The sequence below is a fragment of the Acinonyx jubatus genome, chromosome B1 (genome assembly GCF_027475565.1).
Source record: "Acinonyx jubatus isolate Ajub_Pintada_27869175 chromosome B1, VMU_Ajub_asm_v1.0, whole genome shotgun sequence".
In the NCBI taxonomy this organism is placed as follows: Eukaryota; Metazoa; Chordata; class Mammalia; order Carnivora; family Felidae; genus Acinonyx; species Acinonyx jubatus.
Window position 1 is genome coordinate 64,788,773 of NC_069382.1, and position 22,304 is coordinate 64,811,076.

At 34.3% G+C, this 22,304-nt stretch overlaps 1 protein-coding gene across 3 annotated transcripts in view; it reads left to right on the forward strand.

Annotated features, from left to right (window-relative positions):
• Positions 1 to 22,304, forward strand: part of FSTL5 (follistatin like 5) — a 781,763-nt gene that overhangs the window by 427,044 nt on the left and 332,415 nt on the right. For all 3 annotated transcript variants that reach the window (XM_053216758.1, XM_053216759.1, XM_027068355.2), the window contains exons 5-6: positions 6,649 to 6,845; positions 22,077 to 22,197. In XM_053216758.1, the coding sequence (XP_053072733.1) occupies positions 6,649 to 6,845; positions 22,077 to 22,197 (318 nt within the window). The remainder of the gene's footprint in view (positions 1 to 6,648; positions 6,846 to 22,076; positions 22,198 to 22,304) is intronic.

Sequence of the window (22,304 nt, forward strand, 5' to 3'; positions counted from 1 at the left end):
TGTATGTTTGCTGATTGTTGCAGAATATTTATAGTGGGGAAGTCTGTGCATGTAGGGGCCAGAGGGTATATGGAAAATTTTATTTTCTGATCACTTTTGCTGTGAACCTAGAACTAGCCTCAAAAATAGTGTATTCTTTAAAAAATATTTCCTACTTCAAACCAAGAAACAGACTCTGATGGTTACCAGAATGGAGGTGGGTGTAGGGATGGGTAAAATAGGTGATGGGGATTAAGGAGTGCAATTGCTGTGACGAGCACTGAGTGATGCATGGAAGTGTTGAATCACTATTTGTACACCTGAAACTAATATTATACTGTACAGTAACTAGTTTGAATTTAAATAAAAACTTAAAAGGGGCACCTGGGTAGCTTACTTGGTTGAGCATCCAACCCTTGATTTTGGCTCAGGTCATGATCTCATGATTCATAAGATCAAGCCCCACATTAGGCTCTGCGCTGTCAGTGTGGAGACTGCTTGGGATTCTCTCTCCATCTCTCTCTACCCCTCCCCAACTCATCCTCTCTCTCTCTCTCTGTCTCTCTCTCTCAATAAATAAATAAATAAGCATTTAAAAAAAATAACATAAAAAAAAAGATCCTTGCCTCTAGGAGAAAATCATGGTTCTTTAAATGTCCTACATTGTGAAGAATGTGTATGTGTGTTTGTGTGTGTGTATGTGTGTTTGTATCAGTGAATTCCAAGAATAGAATAGTATCTGAAACATACTTAACTTACATTAATTTTGTTTATAATTATCATATACTTTTTTAAGTTTATTTATTTATTTTGAGAGAGAGAGAACACAAGCAGGGGAGGGGCAGAGAGAGAGAGTCCCAAGCAGACTCTGCACTGTCAGCTCAGAGCCCAATGTGGGGCTTGAACTCATGAACCATGAGATCATGACCTGAGCCAAAGTCGAGAGTTGGACACTTAAGCACCTGAGCCACGCAGGTACCCCTAGAATATACTTTTTAATATGAACATTTAAGTAGAGTTCATGTAAAACAAAACAATTTACACATTTATCTTTTTTCACATTTAAATAGATATTCCAGTTAAGGATTAAATTTTGTTTTAATTCTTTTGACTACTTTTAATCAATATAAATCCAATCAAGATAAAAACACCCTTTAACAATTTACAAGTTAACTTCAATATAATAGCTTTCCATGTTGAATTTGATTCACATATACACATAAATCCATATACTAAAGTTTTGATATATTCCTTATGCTATAAATACGAAATATTTTTCTAAAGATATGTGAGGGGCACCTGGGTGGGTCAGTTGGTTAAACATCTGAGTCTTGATTTTGGCTTAGGTTATGACCCCATGGTTTGTGGGATTGAGCCTTGCATTGGGCCCTACGCTGACAGTGCAGAACCTGCTTGTAATTCTCCCTCTTCCTCTCTCTGCCCCGTCCTCCTAACTCTCTCTCTCTCTTTCAAAAAAAAATAAATAAATAAACTTTAAAAATAAATAAATAAATTATGTGAAAAGACTTTATTAACAATTATTGAACAGTTTGAGGAAAAAATAGTTCCAATATACATTCTAATACTTGAATAGAATTAACACTAAAATAAAAACATTCAACTTTTATTCTTTGAATATCTAAGATTTTAGCTTACATTAGAATGAAAATAATCAAATTTTAACCATAAATGTTAAAAAGAAAAATAGTATTCTTATATATTTAGGTTTGGATGTTTTTGTGTTGAAGGAAATAGGTAATTTTTATTGATGGATGGGAGAGGGATAAAAGTGTAATTTCAAAAAGATAAAAACAGCCTTTGGAAAACATAACACTAAGGATAATTGATATAATCTATAATTTTTAGCACTTACCATGTCCTCAAACAGATGGATGTACTATAGGATGTATAAAATGTAATTATCTTTGGTTCCATAGAGACTTGGAGAGGTACTGCCAGCTAGCTACACAGGTGCAGCCATTTGAATGTCAGAGATTCTGCATCCTTCCCGGCCCCCCAAGGCCAGATGGATTTTAACTTCCCTTTGAATGACTCTGAATCAAGAATCAGCACAACCTCACTGTCACTGCATTCATGGGAAAGATGATGGAATAGATACCACCAATAGGCATCTCATTTGTCTTGTTCTCAGTGTCTAAAACAGGGAACGCAGAGGAGATCTCTTACTGGTCTCCCAGAATAGGAGGTAAATCCAGGAAAATATTTCTTTCTCTTACCTATGCCAATCAAACACTGCCTGTTGATTAATCTTTGAGAAAGGAATCTTATCAAAGCAGATGAACAAAAATTTCTTACCCTCCTGCCTGATGTTATTCATGGATGAGTCCATGATTTCCAAATATCTATTAATTGATATTTATTTCTAAATATCTATTCTGTTTCATTAATAATGCTAGTTCTTTTTCTTTCACTAAAAATGGTAGTAAATATTTAATAATGCCAAATCTTCACTGTTTTTGCTCCTTAACCCATTATAATAAGAATCCTGCTGCATTTCGAAGATATTTGCAAATGACATGTCTGAGAAAGGGTTAGCATCAAAATTTTATAAAGAACTTCTAGAACCCAACACCCAAAAGCAAATAATCCAATTTAAAATGGACAGAAGATATGAACAGACACTCCTCCAAAGAAGACATGCAGTTGGCTAACAGGCACATGAAAAGATGTTCGACATCACTCATCATCAGGGAAATGCAATCAAAACGACAGTAAGATATCAGCTCGTACCTGTCAGAATAGCTAGTCAAAACACAAGAAAAACAAGTGTTGGTGAGAATGTGGAGAAAAAGAACCCTTTGTGTCCTGTTGGTGGGAATGCAAACTTGTGCAGCCACTATGGAAAAAAGTAAGGAGATTCCTCAAAAAGTTAAAAATAGAACTACCCTATGATCCAGCAATTGCTCTACTGGGTATTAACCCCAAAACTACAAAAAAAACCTTAATTCAAAGGGATATATGAACCTCTATGTCTATTGCAGCATAATTTACAGCAGTCAAATTGCAGAAGCAGCATCAATAGTTGAATGGATAAAGAAATATATATATATATACACATATACATATATATATACACATATATATATATACACATATACACATATACATATATATCACTGAATATTATTCAGCTATAAAAAAAGAATGAAATCTTGCCATTTGCAATGACATGGATATAGCTAGAGAGTATAATGCTAAGAGAAATAAGTCAGAAAAAGACACATACCATGTGATTTCACTCATATGTGGAATTTAAGAAACAAAACAAAGAAAAACGAGATAAAGAGAGAGGGGAAGCCAAGAAACAGACTCTTAACTCTGTTTTCTATTAATAGAGAACCAACAGATGGTTACCAGAGGGGTGGTGAGTGGGGGGATTGGTGAAACAGGTGATGGGGATTATGGAGTGCACTTGTCATGATGAGTACTGGGTGATTTATGGAAGTGTTGAATCACTATATAACAATGTATGTTACCCATACTAAAATTAAAACAAAATAGAAAAATATCAATGGGAAAAAGACATATAATAAAAAAGGAGATTCTAGATTTTTTTTAAAATGCTCCATTTATTTACTAAAATCTTTCTTTAAAGTCACCAGTTACCTACAGTTTAAGGAATTCGATGGGTCTGTTTTATTGTCTATCTTACTTTTACTCTGAAACATTTGACATCTCATCAGACCCTCTTTCTTGAGTTCTTTTCCCTTTAGCTTCCTTTTCAGTATATTCGTGCTAGTTCTCAGATAGACCTTTTTCTTTTTCCTTTGTGAGTTATTTTTTTCTCTACTTGCCTAGTGTTTATTATGATGTTTATCTTTCTCTTTACAAATAATCCTTGGACAAATTTACTGAATCACATGTAAAAGTTGATCTTAAAACTCAGTTCTGAAGATAAGAGAAGCAGAGAATAAAGGATAGAAGGGATATTGCTTGTATATAAAAATCACTCTGGGGTTGCCTGTGTGGCTCAGTGGGTTAAGGGGCTGACTCTGGCTCAGGTCATGATCTCACAGTTTGTGAGTTTAAGCTCCGCATAGGGCTTTGTGCTGACAGCTCAGAGCCTGGAGCCTGATTCAGATTCTGTGTCTCCCTCTCTCTCTGCCCCTCCCCCACTTTCTCTCTCTCTCTCTTTCAAAAATAAACATTAAATTTTTTTAAATAAAAAAAAAGTCACTCTGCTCCTTTCTAGTTCTGTAACTTTGAACAATTATTTAATTTTTCTGTGCCTTAATTCCTCATCTATAAAATGGTGATAGTTGTCTTTCTTCTGGGACTGTTGTGAGGAATAACTAATTTAAAATGTATAAACTTCCTGACACGTAAGAAATCTTCATTACATGTAATTTATTGTTAATAGCAGATGTTCCTATTTATTACTAAAAAAATCTGTGACAGAAATTTTATTAAATCTATAAATTCTACAAAGTTTTACATAATTGCATAACTACTTCTTGTACATTTCTGTGGACTATAAATGTCTTCACTGCCATGTTTTTATTTTTATTTTCTTTGGATTGCCAGCAGCCACCTGAACTTTCAAGGAAATTTACAAGTTGGGAAATGAAAATATTAATAGGATCACTATGATGATCACATTACTCAGTTTTATCAAAATTAAAATGAACAACTCAAACTGTTAACTTGTTCCTCAAATTTTAAATATTAGTTAGCAGGTTTTCAGCATTTAAGCCCTGATTCCCATTGTCTCTCACCAACATTCTGGTCTCCACATTGCCTATGGTCCAATATCAGCTCCCCTAAATTCAACCCTACTCAGCATCAGTCAAAGGAGATACCAACTCAAGGTCAAATACAGAAATTCCATGGAGGGCTATTGCAATGGTCTATTATCCTTTTTCTCATTCTTTTATCACACATTTCTCTCTCTTCCTCTGCATACGCATGTGGGCACACAGACACAGAATCACAGGCACACACACGTTTGAAGGCTTCTTTTCTGTCACTTTCATGGACACCAAAATTGCTACCTATCCCCTCTAGATCTGATTACTTCTCTCTTTTGTCAGTGATTTCTTTGCTATTATGAAAACATTTTTAGCATTATTTTTTACTGAGAATGGAATAATGCAAAATTGACTTAATCTGCAGCACAAAGTTTATGTTTTGTTGTAAAAAAAGAAGTTCTTGACAGGATTGCTAAACACTAAAATTGCTGAACAACAATAGCTATTTCACTATCTTTGAAAAATAAGACAGTCTCTCATCTCTCTAGAAGAGATTGTTTTCCATCTTGTCTTGAAAGAGAATGAGACTTCAAATTCTGTTTTTCAACGCCATACTTCTTAGACATATATTTAAAAATCTTTAGAAATCTTTTAAAATTGTAGATTCTGTTAAAGCCTAATTGTCAATATTGACAACAATTATAAAGTTAGTATTTTCTCTAAAAGTACATTGTAAAAATTCTTGGCTAATATAATACCTACTTTTTTTCATTTACAAATTACATTAGGCACTGTATTTTCTATAATATATTTTATATCACATTTGCTATCAGTAGTATATACTACTTTCCATTGTACTATTTAAAGACATTATCATGGGGGCCAGTGTAAAAAAAATCCTTTGTAAGACAATTGTGTGAAAATTGCAGTTATTTTTGAAGACATTAAGCTAAGCAATCATTTTCACTAATTCTGATGTTGCCAGTATTGTCCTGGTTATTTTATGGGAAATACTGAAAATCTTTGATACATTATTAGTGCAATGAGCTTATACTTCATTTGTGGAGATGAAATTTGCAAAGTTAAAACTTGGAGATACAAGGTGCAAACACATATCATGTAATACACTGTGCTCCTAAAGGAGAGATAAACAAATATCAGAAAAATAATTAAAGTCTTTTAGAAGAATACAAATAAGAACTCAGCATCATTGGGAATAGGATTTTTATAAATGTAAACACATGCATACAGACATCTTCAAAACAAATTCACGTGTAAAAAGCATACTTCCAGTTAATATATGCTATCCTATTTTGAAACCAGATATATATATATGAGCTCAAGTGCAAAAATCCAACACAATCTAACTCTTTGCCGGGCAAGTTATTTCAACTCTTTGTACTTCATGTTAAAACCGATGAAACTATCTATATAGGAATGTATGGTGAGGATTAAAACTAAGATAATGGGGCCATCCGGTAGCTCAGTTCATTAAACATCTGACTTATGCTCAGGTCATTATCTCAGGATTCCTGGATTCCAGCACCTTCTTGGGCTCTGCAGGCTCTGTGCTGACAGCCCAGAGCCTGCTTCAGATTCTGTCTCCTTCTCTCTGCACCTCCCCTACCCTCTCTCTCTCTCAAAAATAAATAAATGGACATTAAAAAAAAAAACCTTAAAAAAACTAAAATAATGTATTTAAACAATTGGAGCTATCATGTGTTTCTAAACCCCTCATAGAACCAATTACTTTATCCTAGAGAAAGCACACAGTAAACATGTTTTTATTAGATTTGATACAAATGAAAATATCCTATTATTTTAACCTTGTACAAGTTGGAAGATAAAAATTATGTACCAAGTATATTATTTATAAGATATCAATTTCTTAACATTAAAACAATAAATGATTCCTTTTCAATAATATTGCTTTGAAAATAACTTAGTTCTTCTGTTACAGGAAATAACTGCAAGACCACTGAATACAACAAGATGAAAAGCATGCTTTTAGATTTACAAAATCAAAAATATATTACACAAGAAAATGAAAACCCTAACGGTGATGACCTGTCTTGGAAGAAGTTGTTGGTGGATCAAATGTTTAAATATTTTGATGCCGACAGTAACGGACTTGTAGATATTAATGAACTAACTCAGGTATGATTAATGATTAAATTAACAAGCTTATTTAAAAATCACATGTACAATATATTTATATCTGTGTGAATTTATTCTATATTAATAAATATGTATTTAATTTGTATTATTTGAAAGTGTGGACAAAACATATTTTTAAGAGTAAAATGTGACTGCTGTTAAATAACAAAGATTTGATTCAAGTGAGTCAATTTCAAAAATCTAATTGGCTTTGCTATTCAATTCATGAACTGGGCAGCATCCCATCTAGCAAATAGAGAGGCACTTGGGAAGTTGTACAAATGGAAAGTTTTTGCAGGAGAGTGGGGCAAGAAAATTATTAGCAAAAGAGAAAGATTTTTCCCGGCAAGGCTGGAAAGGCTTTCCCTTAGCTGGAAAGGCTAGGGCTGTTATGTCGATTACCTCATCATCTTTTGTGGGATGGAAAAGGACCAAGCGGCAGACCCACTGGGGCTGATTGAAAAATTCCTGACCGACCCGTTAAGACTACATTTCTGGGGAAGTTTGAACTGCCATTAGATCACGTATTAAACCCCAGTTTGAGGATTTGGCCTAAATTATGCCATTTTAGGACTGTTTTAGGACCAAAATGGTTTGGTTTTTGGATCTTGGTGTTGTTTTACTTCTAACACTACTCTAACAACAATATTAATTTCAAATAACATTTATATGATATTTTAGAGTTCAAAATAAGATAGTTACTTTTGATAGGTTTCTGTACCTTAAATACCTTAAGGAATCATCAGTTCTTTACCTTACAAATTTATAAGATATCTTCAGATATGTTCTGAAGCCTTTTATAATGTTTAATTTTCTATCACTCAGTAAAAACTTGTGTATCCAATATTCAAGGAAACTATTCACCAGCAATTGAGCACATCTATAACATGATGTAAATACATCATTTAAGAAGGTATTAAATTTCTGACCTATTTTATTTTTCCAATAATCAAAGATCAATTAGGATATAGTTAATCTAGGTCTAGTATTAAGTCCACATTGTTAAATTTCACTTATTTGAAAATTGTCACCAAATGAAATATGTGATAAGAAATTTGTCAGTAGAGAGAATATTTGAATAAACAAAAGGTCTTTATGTGAACCATTTGGAAAAAAATACAAATACTTTTATGTGTGTGTCATGGAGACAGAACAGTTTGAAGGAAATTATAATACCCAGATTTAAGAAACTAAACTAGTTGTAGGTAGTATAGAAATGTGAAATAAGAGACATAAGTTTTCTCCAAAAACGTATACAAGTTTTAGGGAGTAATGGAGAAAAAAAGCCAATCTAGGGTGACCAATCTAGGAAAATGGTTATAGCACTGAAGAAGTTTTCTGAATTCTTAATAATCCTTATAGTGTTTATTAAGGTGGATTTTGCTGCAGTGCTTGGCAGTTAATATAATTTTTAAAAAATCTAGTAGTTTATCTCCATAACACCATGCCATTCATCTCTTATGGTTAATTTTATGGTCTATATAAAGAATCTGACATTGTGGAATATTGGTTCGATTATACAAGGATTTCTAAGCTTTGGAATAGTGTAACTTAGTTTCAAGACTTTATATCAAAGTGACTTTCTAAGTAAATTAATTACAGTTCTTGCCATTCCAGTAAATTAAAATATATATCATTTTCCTTATCTTCTTTAATTTAGCCTGCATTTATTGAGAAGTTACTAAATCCAGGCATTGGGATTTAAAGAATTGAACGCTGGAATTTTAGAGTAAAATCAGAAAATTTTTAATTAAGATACCTATGTTATCATTTACTTCATGATTTATTTTTGAAGAATGAAACTCTTTAGAATTTTATATTTATAGTAATGATAAGAAATGACTAGTTAATTAAAATGAAAATAAAATTCAGTCATGTCACCTTGGTCTATGCGGGCCTGACATATTGGAATATATTGTGGTTTTGCTTTTGCTTTTATTTTGTGTATTATATATTATTATATATTACATATTTTACATATAGTTATTAGTTTTTATTAATGTATCTACATCACTGTAACCACTGGTTGGGTACAAAACATGATCTGACGAAATCCAGTTATTATCATAGTACCTACATCTCAATCCAAATGGAAAACTGCTACTCACTAGAAAATGGCAGTGACAGCACTTTATACCTATTTCAAGTTTATGCTACATTCAAGTTAGTATTTGTTTCCTAGGCAGCCATTACAAAATAACAGAATGTGGGTGGCTATATCAACCTGTCCTTCAGTTCTAGGGGCTCAAAGTCTAAAACCAAGGAGTTGGCTAAGCCATGCTCCCTCTGAAGTAACTGGGGGAGGATCTTTGCTTGTCTTTTTCAGCTTCAGGTAGTGCTAGGCATTCTTTGGCATTCCTTGGCTTGTAGATACCATCATTCAGCCTCAGGGCGCTTGGGTGGCTCAGTGGGTTAAGCAGCCCACTCTTTATTTTGGCTCAGGTCGTGATCTTATAGTTCATGAGATCCCACTGTCAACACAGAGCCTCCTTGGGATTCTCTCTCTCTCTCTCTCTCTCTCTCAAAATAAACAAACAAACAGGGGCGCCTGGGTGGCACAGTCGGTTAAGCGTCCGACTTCAGCCAGGTCACGATCTCGCGGTCCGGGAGTTCGAGCCCCGCGTCGGGCTCTGGGCTGATGGCTCAGAGCCTGGAGCCTGTTTCCGATTGGTGTCTCCCTCTCTCCCTGCCCCTCCCCCGTTCATGCTCTGTCTCTCTCTGTCCCAAAAATGAATAAACGTTGAAAAAAAAATAAAATAAACAAACAAACAAAGACAGGTGTGCCTGTCTTCACAACACATTGCCTTTTCTTGAAGGACACCAGTCATATTGGATTAAGGGGCCACCCTACTCCAGCATCACCTCATTTTCAGTTATCTAGTTATATCTCCAACAACCCTATTTCCAAGAAACACAAAATGTTATGTTCTGAGGTCCTCAGGATTAGGTCTTTAAAATATCTGTTGAGAAGATACAACTCAATTCATAATGAAGTTCATCTGCTACCAAATTTAGTTGTGTTTTCTCTGTTACCTTTGATTTGGACTCACTTTATGTCTGAAAAGTCCTCTTCCAATTCATCTGAAAGTCATCTTCAGAAACCCATTTCTTTCTTGGCCATCCATGAGGTACATGCAAGGAAAGATTTGGGAGATTTACTGGCTTCCTTCTGAATACATCCCATACTACATAAGTCATTCCCACCTAGTGTGTTGTGAAAATGTCAGTATCTCATCTGTAAATAATCAACTATGAAAAAAACAACATAAGCAAAAACACAGAACTTAAACAACAACAAGAAAAACAGAAGGTTGTAACAAGTAATCTTGAAAAAATATAATAAACACCTAGATATGAATGGCACAAATACTGTTTTGATGTGAATATTTTTAGATTTCAGGTACTTTTTAAAGATCTTTTGCAAGTATTATAACCAATAATACATACAGTTTTATTAATAAATGCAGAAACATATAATACCATCATTTAATATGGAATTTTGAAATAATTTAACTTAGAAGAGTAAAAAGGGAAAGGATCTTAATGGTGTCTATTAATAATTTATAAGATATTATTAACAGAAATGTAAGATACTGCCAGTGACAAGTAAAAATTAAAGAATATAATTTGACTTTGAGGTTTTATAATTGTAGCATGAAAGTTGTCTACCCACATTCTATTTTTATTCCCCATAATGAATGGGGAATCTTACAGATTTTCATGTAAATTAGAACACAGAGGCCTGTCTAATTGAGAGAAAATACATTAAAAAAGTAATAGTTAAAAGAGTAGGACCTTTAGAATCACAGTTAACAACATGTTATAGCAAGAAAATATTTGCTAAAATGAATTGACTGATAATAGAAATAAATCACGTTCAATCCATCTCTTTACTACTCTAGCTTAATAACATAAACATCTGTAACTCTATGTTGAGTCTTCCAGTCTGGGGCTAATGTTCTTATGTTGAAAATATTCAAGTATGAAATACAAATTGATAACAAAGTGACATTTTGGACCTTTAAAATAATTTTTATGAAGTTGATAAAATTTATGATAGTACACTTGTAGATTTGTCATTGGTAGTTGAAGATCTAGAAGAAAAAAATCAAAAAAGATTGAGATGGTATATTCATTTCAGAAGATCTAAAGAGAATGTTCAGATGGAAAGGAGTGAGTGGGTCCCAAGTGATAAAGTCCTAGCATATTTTTTTTCAAAATAATCTTTTTTATGATCAAAGTGTAGTGGTTAAGAACTGTTATTATAGAGCCTGGGTTCAAATAACATATCTTACTTATGACCTGTTAACCTTTGGCAAGTTATTTAAAGTTTCTGAGACTCATTTTATATATATATATATATATATATATATATATATATATATATATATTTATATATTTATATATATACATTTACATATATTTATATATATATTTATATATATTTATATATATATTTATATATATATATATATATATATTATATATATAATATATATATTTATATATATATTTATATGTATATATTATATATATTTATATATATTTATATGTATATATTATATATATATTTTATATATATATATAAATATATATATATATAATATATATATATGCAATGATATTACTACCTACTGCGTAAATTTGATGTCACACACACACACACACACACACACACATCATTTAGAATGTGTCAGCTTCTTAGAAGCATGACTAGCACATACAAAATAGAGTGTGTTAGTTATAACTGTATTTTCAAATCTAACTTTCATGTGAATGTCATGGATGATAATGGAAATAAAGTGGGTACATACACTTAAGTTAGTAATTGAGCGATTGAATAATATTTACCCTATGTTCATCCCTTGCAACTTTTTAATATTTATGTTTGGATGGTAGGTGATAACAACTTAAATACCATTAGTTTACAGCCATTATAACCCAGAAATCTATACACACATTATTAAACATACAAAAGTTTTAATACCAACTTTTACAATGAGAAAAAAAATAGTTCTTGCAAAAGAAGAGTAGTTTTGGTTATCTCAAGAAATTAGAAAAAATAAATGATGGCATGTCTTTATTTTGCCCATCTTATTTGAAGTAGTTACACATTTATCTCATATAGCTGGCATGAATTATTAAATCCTCAGTAGCAGATTAGAGTAACTGAGTAATTGTAATATTAGTAATAATGGTAATGATACTATTGGGTTATTGCTGTAATGCATATGTCTGTTGTCCCCTTTGTACTTCTATTTGAGCTCAACTATATATATGTGAGTGTTTACATCACAAATTACACAAATCCCAAATTGAAATCCAGTTTAGATCCAGCACTTTGTACACTTTTCCTTTCCTTGTACTCTGTCCATGGTGTGCTTTTCATTACCTGCACCACTGATACAGTGCCCAAGTCTATCTCTCAACCTCAGTTTTCCCTGGGGGCTCCAAATTATTTGTCATGCAAAACAATGTTCTATTTTAGATTCTCCTTCTAAATATGTATGACCAAATATATCACATTCCACAGATGCCAACATCTACCTTAGTTAAAAAACTAATGACAAGTTATAGAATACTACACCAACATCAAAAACCAGTATCTATCATACTCTTCCCTCAGGGAGAAATATATCATCAGTTCTGAAAACAAAAAGAAATCCCTAGCCTCCATCTTCTGCCCTATTTTTTACACCCTCAGAGCCCAATTAAGTCATATCTGTCTCTATTTCCTCAAGTGCATTGTCCACTTTTACCCCTGGGGTGAGTATTTCTGTTTTTCCAAATGGCATGGACATGAGTGTTAGGGAAGAAAAGTGGGATATCTATCAAAGTTTTTTTGTAGGAACAAAACAGATGATTATTGTCTCCTCTCCCATGTGTCTTAATTACTGTATGATAAAGGTAATATTTCAACCACATTAAAATTTCTTTTTGAATTTTTTTTCTTTAAATGTCTATCCTCTATTGAAAACAGGTAAATGGGAACTTACTTTGTTTTAGTGGTTCTATATCTTTTCTCAAATCTATGCCATAGTGCCCGGATCCCATTCATAATGAGGTTATAGAACCGAGGGGTCTGCGCTGGTAACCAATCCTGTGTACTAAATGCAAACCCAAATGTTCTGCCTTTTACTGAGGACCGTTCTAATAAGGTGTGACCCTCGCTTGTTTGGTGTTTTACCTTAGCTCCTCCCCACATCTAAGCAAATTTCTAATGTTCATCTCTATTACCTGGATCTCTCTCTCTTGCTTCTCTTAAATTACCTTCTCCCAAAGTGAGAATTCACTGCTCTCTTTGGAGAAACCTGAGCTTTACTAATGCCTGCTTCAGTGAAAATTGTTCTAACAATATGCTCCAAATTGGGTTATCATACTCCAATGTATGACTCATAGAATAATAGCTTACTGCAAAAACCTCAACAAACATAATTTTTTTTTTCCAAAGGATGATCACAAACCTGTTATCTCCCCTAAGCACTGTATATATGACTAGTGTAGTCAGGTACTCAGTTTCATAGTGACACATTTGTGGTTTTAAGAACACATATTGTTTCTAAAACAGACATGAATGTGTAATGCTTGAAATCAAGATTTCAGGATGAAGAGACCTAAGGTATGAGTATGTTCCTTCTGGCAGTCTGGCATGTAGGGAAAGGTCACTGGAAGTGTGAAAGTTAATGATCATTTGTTGTCAAAAGGAGCTCAGATCTGTTCTGGGTGGCTTATTCATGTGTATATGGAAACCACAGAGAATATTAAAGAGTTAAGGTAGACAGAAATAGGGGTGCCAGGATGGCTCAGTCAGTTGAGCAGTCGACTTCAGTTTAGGTCATGATCTGGCAGTCTGTGAGTTCAAGCCCCACCTCGGCTCTGTGCTGACAGCTCAGAGTCTGGAGTCTGCTTCGGATTCTGTGTCTCCCTCTATTTTTGCCCCTCTTCCACTCGTACTCTGTTTCTCTCTCTCTCAAAAATAAACATTAAAAAAAAAAGGTGGGCAGAAATATTGTGAATCAGCAGTTAAATTTATTTGTGAATTATGGGGAGAGAATAGGAGAGAACTATGTAGCTGAATGGCCTGAGATCCAAAGTAGGTTCTAGCTCTGTATCAATCTATTGTTGATGGATCGATCTATCTATCTACCTATCTATCTATACCTACCATCTCTCTCATCTTTGTATCTATCTAATGAAGACTTGGTTTGGGAGGAGGAAATAATCCAGAAGTGCCAGTAGGGAACCATTTAGTTATTGACCCATCTTCCTCGCTGAGGTAGAATGGATATGAGAGAAAAATTGGCCGCCAATTGTTAAAATTATTTGACAAGTGATTTTCTTCAGGGGCAGCCAGAATTTCTTAAAGTTAGTGTGCGTGGATTACATGTTTTTATAAGAAATGGAAGGTGAAGAGTTTTTTGACCAGAAGCAGGATTTCCAGAGGTCATTATGATGGGTTTGAGTTAGAAAAGAATGGAGATTGAGTCAGAGAAGGAAATATGCAAAGCAATATAGGGAAAGTTGGATTTCATAGGGTCACATAGGACAAAGGAATTTGTCCAGATTGCTCCTTAGAGGAGAATGGACAACTGTGTTTTGCACTGTGGTGTAATACGTTTGATAGTTAGAGTAAGATGAGGGAATACATAGGCAGACTTCACCTGGCAGAATGGCATCTTTGAATTGTTAGCAGTGTTAAAAGATGGGTATACTGAAACATATTAAAATTTTAAGGGCTTAATATATCTTTTAAGTTTATTTATTTTTGAGAGAAAGAGAGAAAGAGACAGAGAGAGAGACAGCATGGGGAGGGCCAGAGAGAGAGGAAAGGGAGAATCCCAGGCAGGCTCCCTTCTGTCAGCGCAGAGCGGGTCTTGGGGCTTGAACTGACCAACCGTGAGATTATGGCCTGAACCGAGATGAAGAGCCAGTGAATTAACTCATTGAGCCAACCAGGTGTTCCAATTTTCAGAGTTTATTGGAGCAAAAGTTGATTTGAATCCAGCAATGCCAAATCAGAAGTGGTTAGAAGCACTCTACTGAGGGGAGCTAGGGGAAAGCTTCTATAGAGAAAGGAGAGAGCAAAGTAAGGCAGGAAATCATTGATTCCCTGTAGCTTAACACATCCTATTTGTGACTGGTTGTGAGTTTTGAAACATTGAGGCATGTACAGGCCTAGATTTTGGGTTGCTTACATAGGCACCAGGACATTAGAGCCAACTCCGTCTAAGGGCTTGCTTGTTTAGAGCAGCAAACATAGGGTTCTTAAAGTGAAATAGTGCTAACAGCTTGGAAAATCTACTCTTTTGGCCTCTCCCTATTTCATAAAATAACCACCCGTGGAATTTAAGTAAGCAAAATCATTCCCTTGTGATTCTGAGTTTAAATAAGCAGCTGTATTGAGTATATTGATTTAGCACTTTCTTCATTTAGATTCTGTCATCTTAATAAGCTGATTCACATTAGGCATGCATATTAGAATGAAATATTTCCCTAATGTGCACACATGCCAACTCTTTATTAAAATAATAAAAAGAGCTACTTGTTCACAGGATTTAGATTATTACGTTATACATATTTGACTTAAAATGCTATTTGCTCAATGACTACCATATGTGAATACATTTACAAAATTAAATAAAAAGCAAGAATAAATAAGACTAGATATTTTTAAGCTATCAGGATGGGCAGGGCAATGATGTTTTTGCAACCTTTGTACATACCAATTTTCTTTAGAAATTATTAGAGCTGTTAGATAGGGAATGGACAGTTAATCTTTATTTTGAGTTGATAAAGCCTATTACAATTTTAAAGGCTTTTTAAGAGGTTCTGGTTTCTAGTCAACATATTTATTTACTATAAGATTGGTAAGAATTGTTTTGTCTAATGGACAAAAAGCTATTTTGGTGGGAACAAACTAAATACAAACAAATAAGCACTTGTATGGCTAGAAAAGGGAGATAAGTGAGAACTTCCAGGAATTGCCATGGTAATTAATCCTATTTAACATTTAAAACCCCATAAACTTTCTGGTATACAAAATAAGGCAGCAGAAACCAGGTATTTGACTGAGAATGGTAGTAGCAAGGCCAGTAGGTAGATCTTAGTAGTACTGGCAATTTCCTTTGAAGTGCTAAAGATTTCAGAATAATAATAATAGCAACAGTTAGCACTTAACAGAAAAGTGAGGCCCCTAATTGTTGGTTTGGGTACAGCTTGGGGCTACAATTAAGAAACAGTACTTCCAATTCTATCTGGAAACATTAGTAACTAGTTTCAAATACTCTTTTTTTTTAATGTTGTTCATAATATGCACAAGAAAATTGGAAAATTAAAATTTTGTCTTAAAAAATTTAAACATATCTTTTATAGCATCTTTCCTTTAGAATGTTAACGTGCTTTTAAAAATTTGGCATTCATATTCAGAGAATCCCTGTGAGCCATATAGGATGCCTTCAAAATAACGTATTTTTTCTTCCCACCACGGGTCGAATAATGTTATCTCTTCAGTGAATTTTTCAAAAGAATTCATGTTGGCCCTATTGATTTTTTAAACGTTTTCTAATGTGTTACGGATGTTAGGAAACCTAAAGACAACTTGAAACATGTAATTAATTTTTATGTGATCCTTTTCTTCTAACACACCTATTGTATGATAGCATCAGTTATATATGATTAAACAATTATAATTTGTAATGTTAGTTTTTTACTCTCTGTCCTTTCACCTTATTTTTAGAGCACTGTTGGCAATCTGTAATTATTTTATTTATTTAATTATTTGCTTGTTCCCACACATCCTCTCTAGAAAATTAACTCTATGAGGACAAAGACTATGTCATTCTTTTTTACTACTGTATCTCCAAAACTGTAGCACATTTCTATGCACATGTCAGTTGTTAAAAATGTAATGCCCGAAGTTCCGAAACCTCCCACAAAAGTCCACCAGAGTCGTAAGTCAAAGCCAAGCGGCAAGGGTCGTTTATTGCAGGTTCGAACCTGGTCCTCTGCGCACTTGTCGCCGGTGATGCAAGAGGCCTCGATCAGGGTTGGTACAGCGTTTTTATAGACAGAGACAAATAGCACAGGGGAGGTTTCAAATTATGAGGGGCCTGATTAGTTGATTTTAAAGTAAGGACATTTGTTGTTCTCTGATTGGGCGTCCTTTGTCTGTCCTTTGGCGGGAAGGCTTTGTCCGTTACTTGTGGTGAGAGGAAAAAGGGGGAAGGGGGAAGAGGGTAGGGTAGGTGAGGAATGTGCTAAGCAAGCAGGTTTACAGAAGCGAGAAATGCCGGTTAGTTTATGTACAATCACTCATTCCATTACATATCAGACTACATTTAGGAAGGTTTACAACCCATTCTACTACACAGCGGGTTACATTCAGGAAAGGCCTCACAATGCTCGTAGCAAACAGCAAGCAAAACAGACTTCTCAGCAATTATATTTCTTATCAAAGATCCATAATAAGCAGAAAAGAGAACCTAGCTTTAAACTAAGGCAGGGCTGTCATTTGGATTGTTCCTTTCAAAAAAGAAAAAGGAAGGGGAAAGGGAGAGAAGGAGAGAAGAAGGAAGTCAAATAGGAGATATTCAGAGAACTAAGTAGTAGGGAAGCCAACCCATAGTGAGTGTATGGGAGAGGCTTAAAGATAATGCCTAAAGATACATATTTCTAAAAAAAAGTATATTTATTTCCTGACCCGTAGGTTTCAATGTAATCTACATATTTGCCAAGTAAAGACTGAATATATCGTCTTCTCCTCAACTTCACAAATGTGATGTACTTTCTTCAAAATGGAGGAACACTGAACTCTGATCTACTAAGACCACTGTGATTGTGACGTGGTCATGATTAGTTTGAGGAAAAATAGCTTGCAAAGGATAAGAAAGCACTCATCCTCTGATGAATGCTTGAAATTTTGAGTGGTGTATCTTTCCATGAGTTTACAGTTGCTGTTTTTCCCTGTTTCCACCAAGGAGAATAAAGAAAAAGACACAGAATTGGAAGATTCTACTTCATTGTGCTCCTATGCCCTCATGCCCATAGACTCATTACCATGATCTGACTTGAGACCATCAAAATTACGGATATGTTATATCTCTTTTATGAGAGTCAATATAATAATCTTTGATTTCCAAGTCATGATATATTCCTGGAAAACCAATATTCATACAGGGATATATATATATTCATATATATATTTATAGCAGGGAGACAATCCTCTACACCTACCTCTGGCATTTTCCTTTTTTTTAATTCCAGTTTTATTTATCTTTAAATAAATTGTTATCTGACATACTATATATTTTACTTATATATTTATTTGTTCCCTTCTACAAGCATATAAATTTCACAAAAGAGGGTTTCTTATCTATCTTGTTGGCTATTATCAGAGTCTAGGAAAGTGTCTGCAAATAGTACATTTTCAAAAATGATTTGTTGAATGGATACCTGAATAAACAAATGAAGCAGAATAATAAGGAGAATAGTTTAGTTTGGGGAGGGACAGTTTTTTGTTTTGTTTTGTTTTGTTTTGTTTTGTTTTCCTGTTTGGGGACAAAAAAGAATACAGTATCAAAACATTGAATCATTCCTGAGTTATAATTCCTCATGCAACTTTGACAGTTCTATTACTTTGAAATTAAATATGTATCCCTCTGGAATACTGTGTATCTGACCTCCCTGGATGACATACATTCTGCTAATACTTCTATTTTTTCACACTGACTCTAATCTCTGTGGAGCAGAATATTCATATAACTTGATTTTTGATCATTAAAGGAAGTGAGAATCTTTAATTTAATTATTATTATCATTATTTTAGCCTTAGAGAGTTCACCAAAGCACTGGTAAATTTGGAAAACATACTCAATATTTTACAATAGATAACAAGTAAAATTATGAGTCACCTCCTTGACTAAAGCTTTATTATAGGATACTTAGATAACATTTGTGCATCTGGCTCTGTCATGATCTCTAGTTCAGAAATAACATGAGTGTTTTGAGGGAACTAGACTGGGAAGTTTTGAAAGCCAATGCCAGAAATAAACAAAAGAAATACAGGCAACTATGAAAGCCCTGCAAGTTTGGATCTTCTGTTCCAAAGAGTGCTTAATGTATTACTGTGCACTTGGGAAGGAAATCTGCTTATTTTCTATCATATTTTCTTTTTTTTTAAGTTATTTATTTATTTATTTATTTAGGGGTAGAGGAGAGGGAGAGAGAGAATCCCAAGCAGGCTCTGCACTGTCAGCACAGAGTACCTCAGGGCTTGATCTCATGAATCATGAGATCATGACCTGAGCCGAAATCAAGTGTCAGATGCTTAGCTGACTGAACCACCCAGGCACCCCTCTATCATACTTTCTTGCAGACAGTCAAACATGATCAAAGCTCTAGTTATTTAAAGCCATTTCTCCATGCTGGTTAAGAGGTCTTAGGAAAGTACCCTCCTCATTTGGAATACACCAGACTACTCAGCTCCCATCAGGAATTCTAAAGGGGAGAAGAAGTAACTAGGAAGTATGTTTTTAAGTAGGCTGTTTTATTGGCCAAAAAATGGAATAAATGAAAAAAAATATATACTTGAACTATTGATGATGAGAGACAAATCTCCTGTCTCCTATATATGGGCATGGTCCAGTATAGGTGAAGAGGGTTTTTTGTTTGTTTGTTTGTTTGTTTGTTTGTTTAAAAAATTTCCTAGCCAGAACCATTTGCTTTTCTAGGACACACTAGTTGAAACAGCAGGTCCAGCTTAAGTTGTATAATCATGATCAAATCAAGATCAAGATCAAATCAAGATCAAGCTAGTCTTAAGCCAGCATTCAGAAAAAAAGGTAGAAGTTCATTCTCTTTGTCTAATTAGACATGATTTAATCTGAGTAAACTATTAAAATAGAAAATATGAGACATAAAATGATGAATATTTTCTCCAGGTTTTTCCATCTCCTTCTCTTTATGAACATGTATGAGAATAAAAATTACTGAGAAATATTATTAAAATACCTGAATACACCAAGCCTGAGTGTCACTGCATCCTTAAAATTACCATTATGCTAGCATTGCAGAACTTTAGGAAGAGCATAGTGAGGTAAAATGAAATATGCCACCAACCCCCCACCCCCACTACCACCCAGGGAAAGTCATTTTCCATGATCTAACAAATAACAGATGGAGAATGACTGAGAGCTCTGTTGCCTTCTAAATAGAAAAGCAGTATTAGTTTTCTCATTAGGCTTATAGGAGAAATGGCTTCAGCCGTTAGGTAGTTTTGTTAATCCCTACAGCTGGACTATGCAAAAGTGTAGGGCTTAATACTCACTCTCAACAATATCTATTTATGTGGATCAATTAAAGCAGATAAATGTTTTGCCTATTTTCCCCCTCCAAGGCAGCAAATATCGGCTTAACCAATGAAATGTGAATATATAACACAAGAATAGAGAGCCCAGTATATTGTAGAAGTTATATTTAGCAACGTCTATGTGTCATCATTGCTAAACCACTCAGGTGGCTACAGAAGAGGGCCAGAGGCTCTAGTGATCCATATGCTAAGCTCCATCCTCAGAGCTACCTCTATAGCTCATCCACACTCAGGCAGAACTGAACTTTTAACATAGAAGTGTTCCCCAAAGGGTTATTAAAAAAAAATAGTCAATAGCATCTGAGAATCTTTTGAAACTAGTATCACTGATGTGCTATTGATATAACAAAGAAAGTCTGGATTCACACTGTGAACACACAACAGAGCTTGTGCAAGCTGGCGTGGAAATCTGCAGTGAATTATTTGAATAAAAAGCACATTATATTTAAAAAATCATTATTTTTAACTTAAAATGATTACTTTTAACTATGTGTTATATGTTGTCTTACATCTAACTATGTGTGTATGTGTGCATGTATATGTGTGTGTATGTGTGTGTGTGTATACATGTCTATAAATATGATCTTCACAATAGCCATAAGAGATAAATGTTACTACCTTTTATTCCTAACTGAGGAAAGGTTAAATAATTTGCCAGAAATTATAGAGCTATATTAAGTGCCATTGGCAGGTGCAGAAGCCAGAGCTGGCTGACTTCAGAACTTGCATTTTCTAATTACATGGCACCACCTTTAAAAAAAAAAAAAAGCACACACTACTGGCACCGGGGTGGCTCAGTTGGTTAAATGACTGACTTTGGCTCAGGTCATGATCTTAGAGTTCATGAGTTCGAGCCCCACTTTGGGCTCTGTGCTGACAGTGAGGAGTCTGCTTGGGATTCTCCCTCTCTCCCTCTCTGCCCCTCCTCCACTTGAGTTCTCTGTCTCTCAAAATAAATAAAACTTAAAAGAAGATGAAAAAACACAACTATAATGCACAGCTCCAACAATGTGAAATACTGTCTCTGTATGTGAGAGAATATGAAAAGCTATGGACACAACTATGCAGCCACCCAGATGGATAGGAATGTTTGAAAAATCTTGGGGAGCTCTTTTATGTGAGACACAATAGTGAAATCAGTAGAGTATAAAAAACCTACTGCCTCAGTCCATAGGACAGAGCACAGAGAAGAAAAGCAGTTTGATGATTTTTCTCACCCACACTTGGATGGATTTTCATCATCAATTGGTGCATTAATTCTCTCTGGCTCCTGGAAACAGTCATTTGCTTAATAGCTCTTTTGTGACCGAGGGAGTTAATGCACAATCCCAAATGGCTTAACTTCCAGCTGAGGAGGAGTTTGGGCAGAGAAAAAAAAAAACAAAACATCTAACTTCATTTTTCACAAATAATTTGAAGATGAAAGTTGGAACAAACGATCTCACTATTTTTGTTGAGAAAGAGCCCTGTTTTCTTTTGACAGAGGTCACTGAGACGTAGGAGGCAATTTTCATGTGGAGATATTTCCTTGAGTCAGTATAAATGGAGCAAAGAAAATGAGTGAAATACAAAATGTCCTTGTAAAGCTCAGATTTTCTGGGACCTACTATGAGATTTTTGTATTAGAAAGTTTGGACAATTCTAAGTACCTATCATAACTTTTTAACTTTATATCTTTGGAATGGTTCAAAATAATTGTCCAGTAACTGAAAATCAGGATTTTTCATAGGTTCAGTTCTTTGCCCTACTGCAGACTTAAAATGACTGCAGACTTAATAATCACTAAGTGATTATTATGTATGATTAATTATGCTATAGAAATGTTAAGATGGTTATAATTGTATGGTTATAATTTCCTTGTTCAGGTGATAAAACAGGAAGAACTTGGCAAGGATCTTTCTGATTGTACTTTGTATGATCTACTGAAATACGATGATTTTAACTCTGACAAGCACCTGGCTCTTGAAGAATTTTATAGAACATTCCGTGAGTATAATATTCATTCTCTAATTCCTCTTCGTTCATTTTCCTGTTTCTTTACACAATCCAGAAGGTTGCTTGATCTGAGAGTACAGCCTGTTTTTAAATTAAGA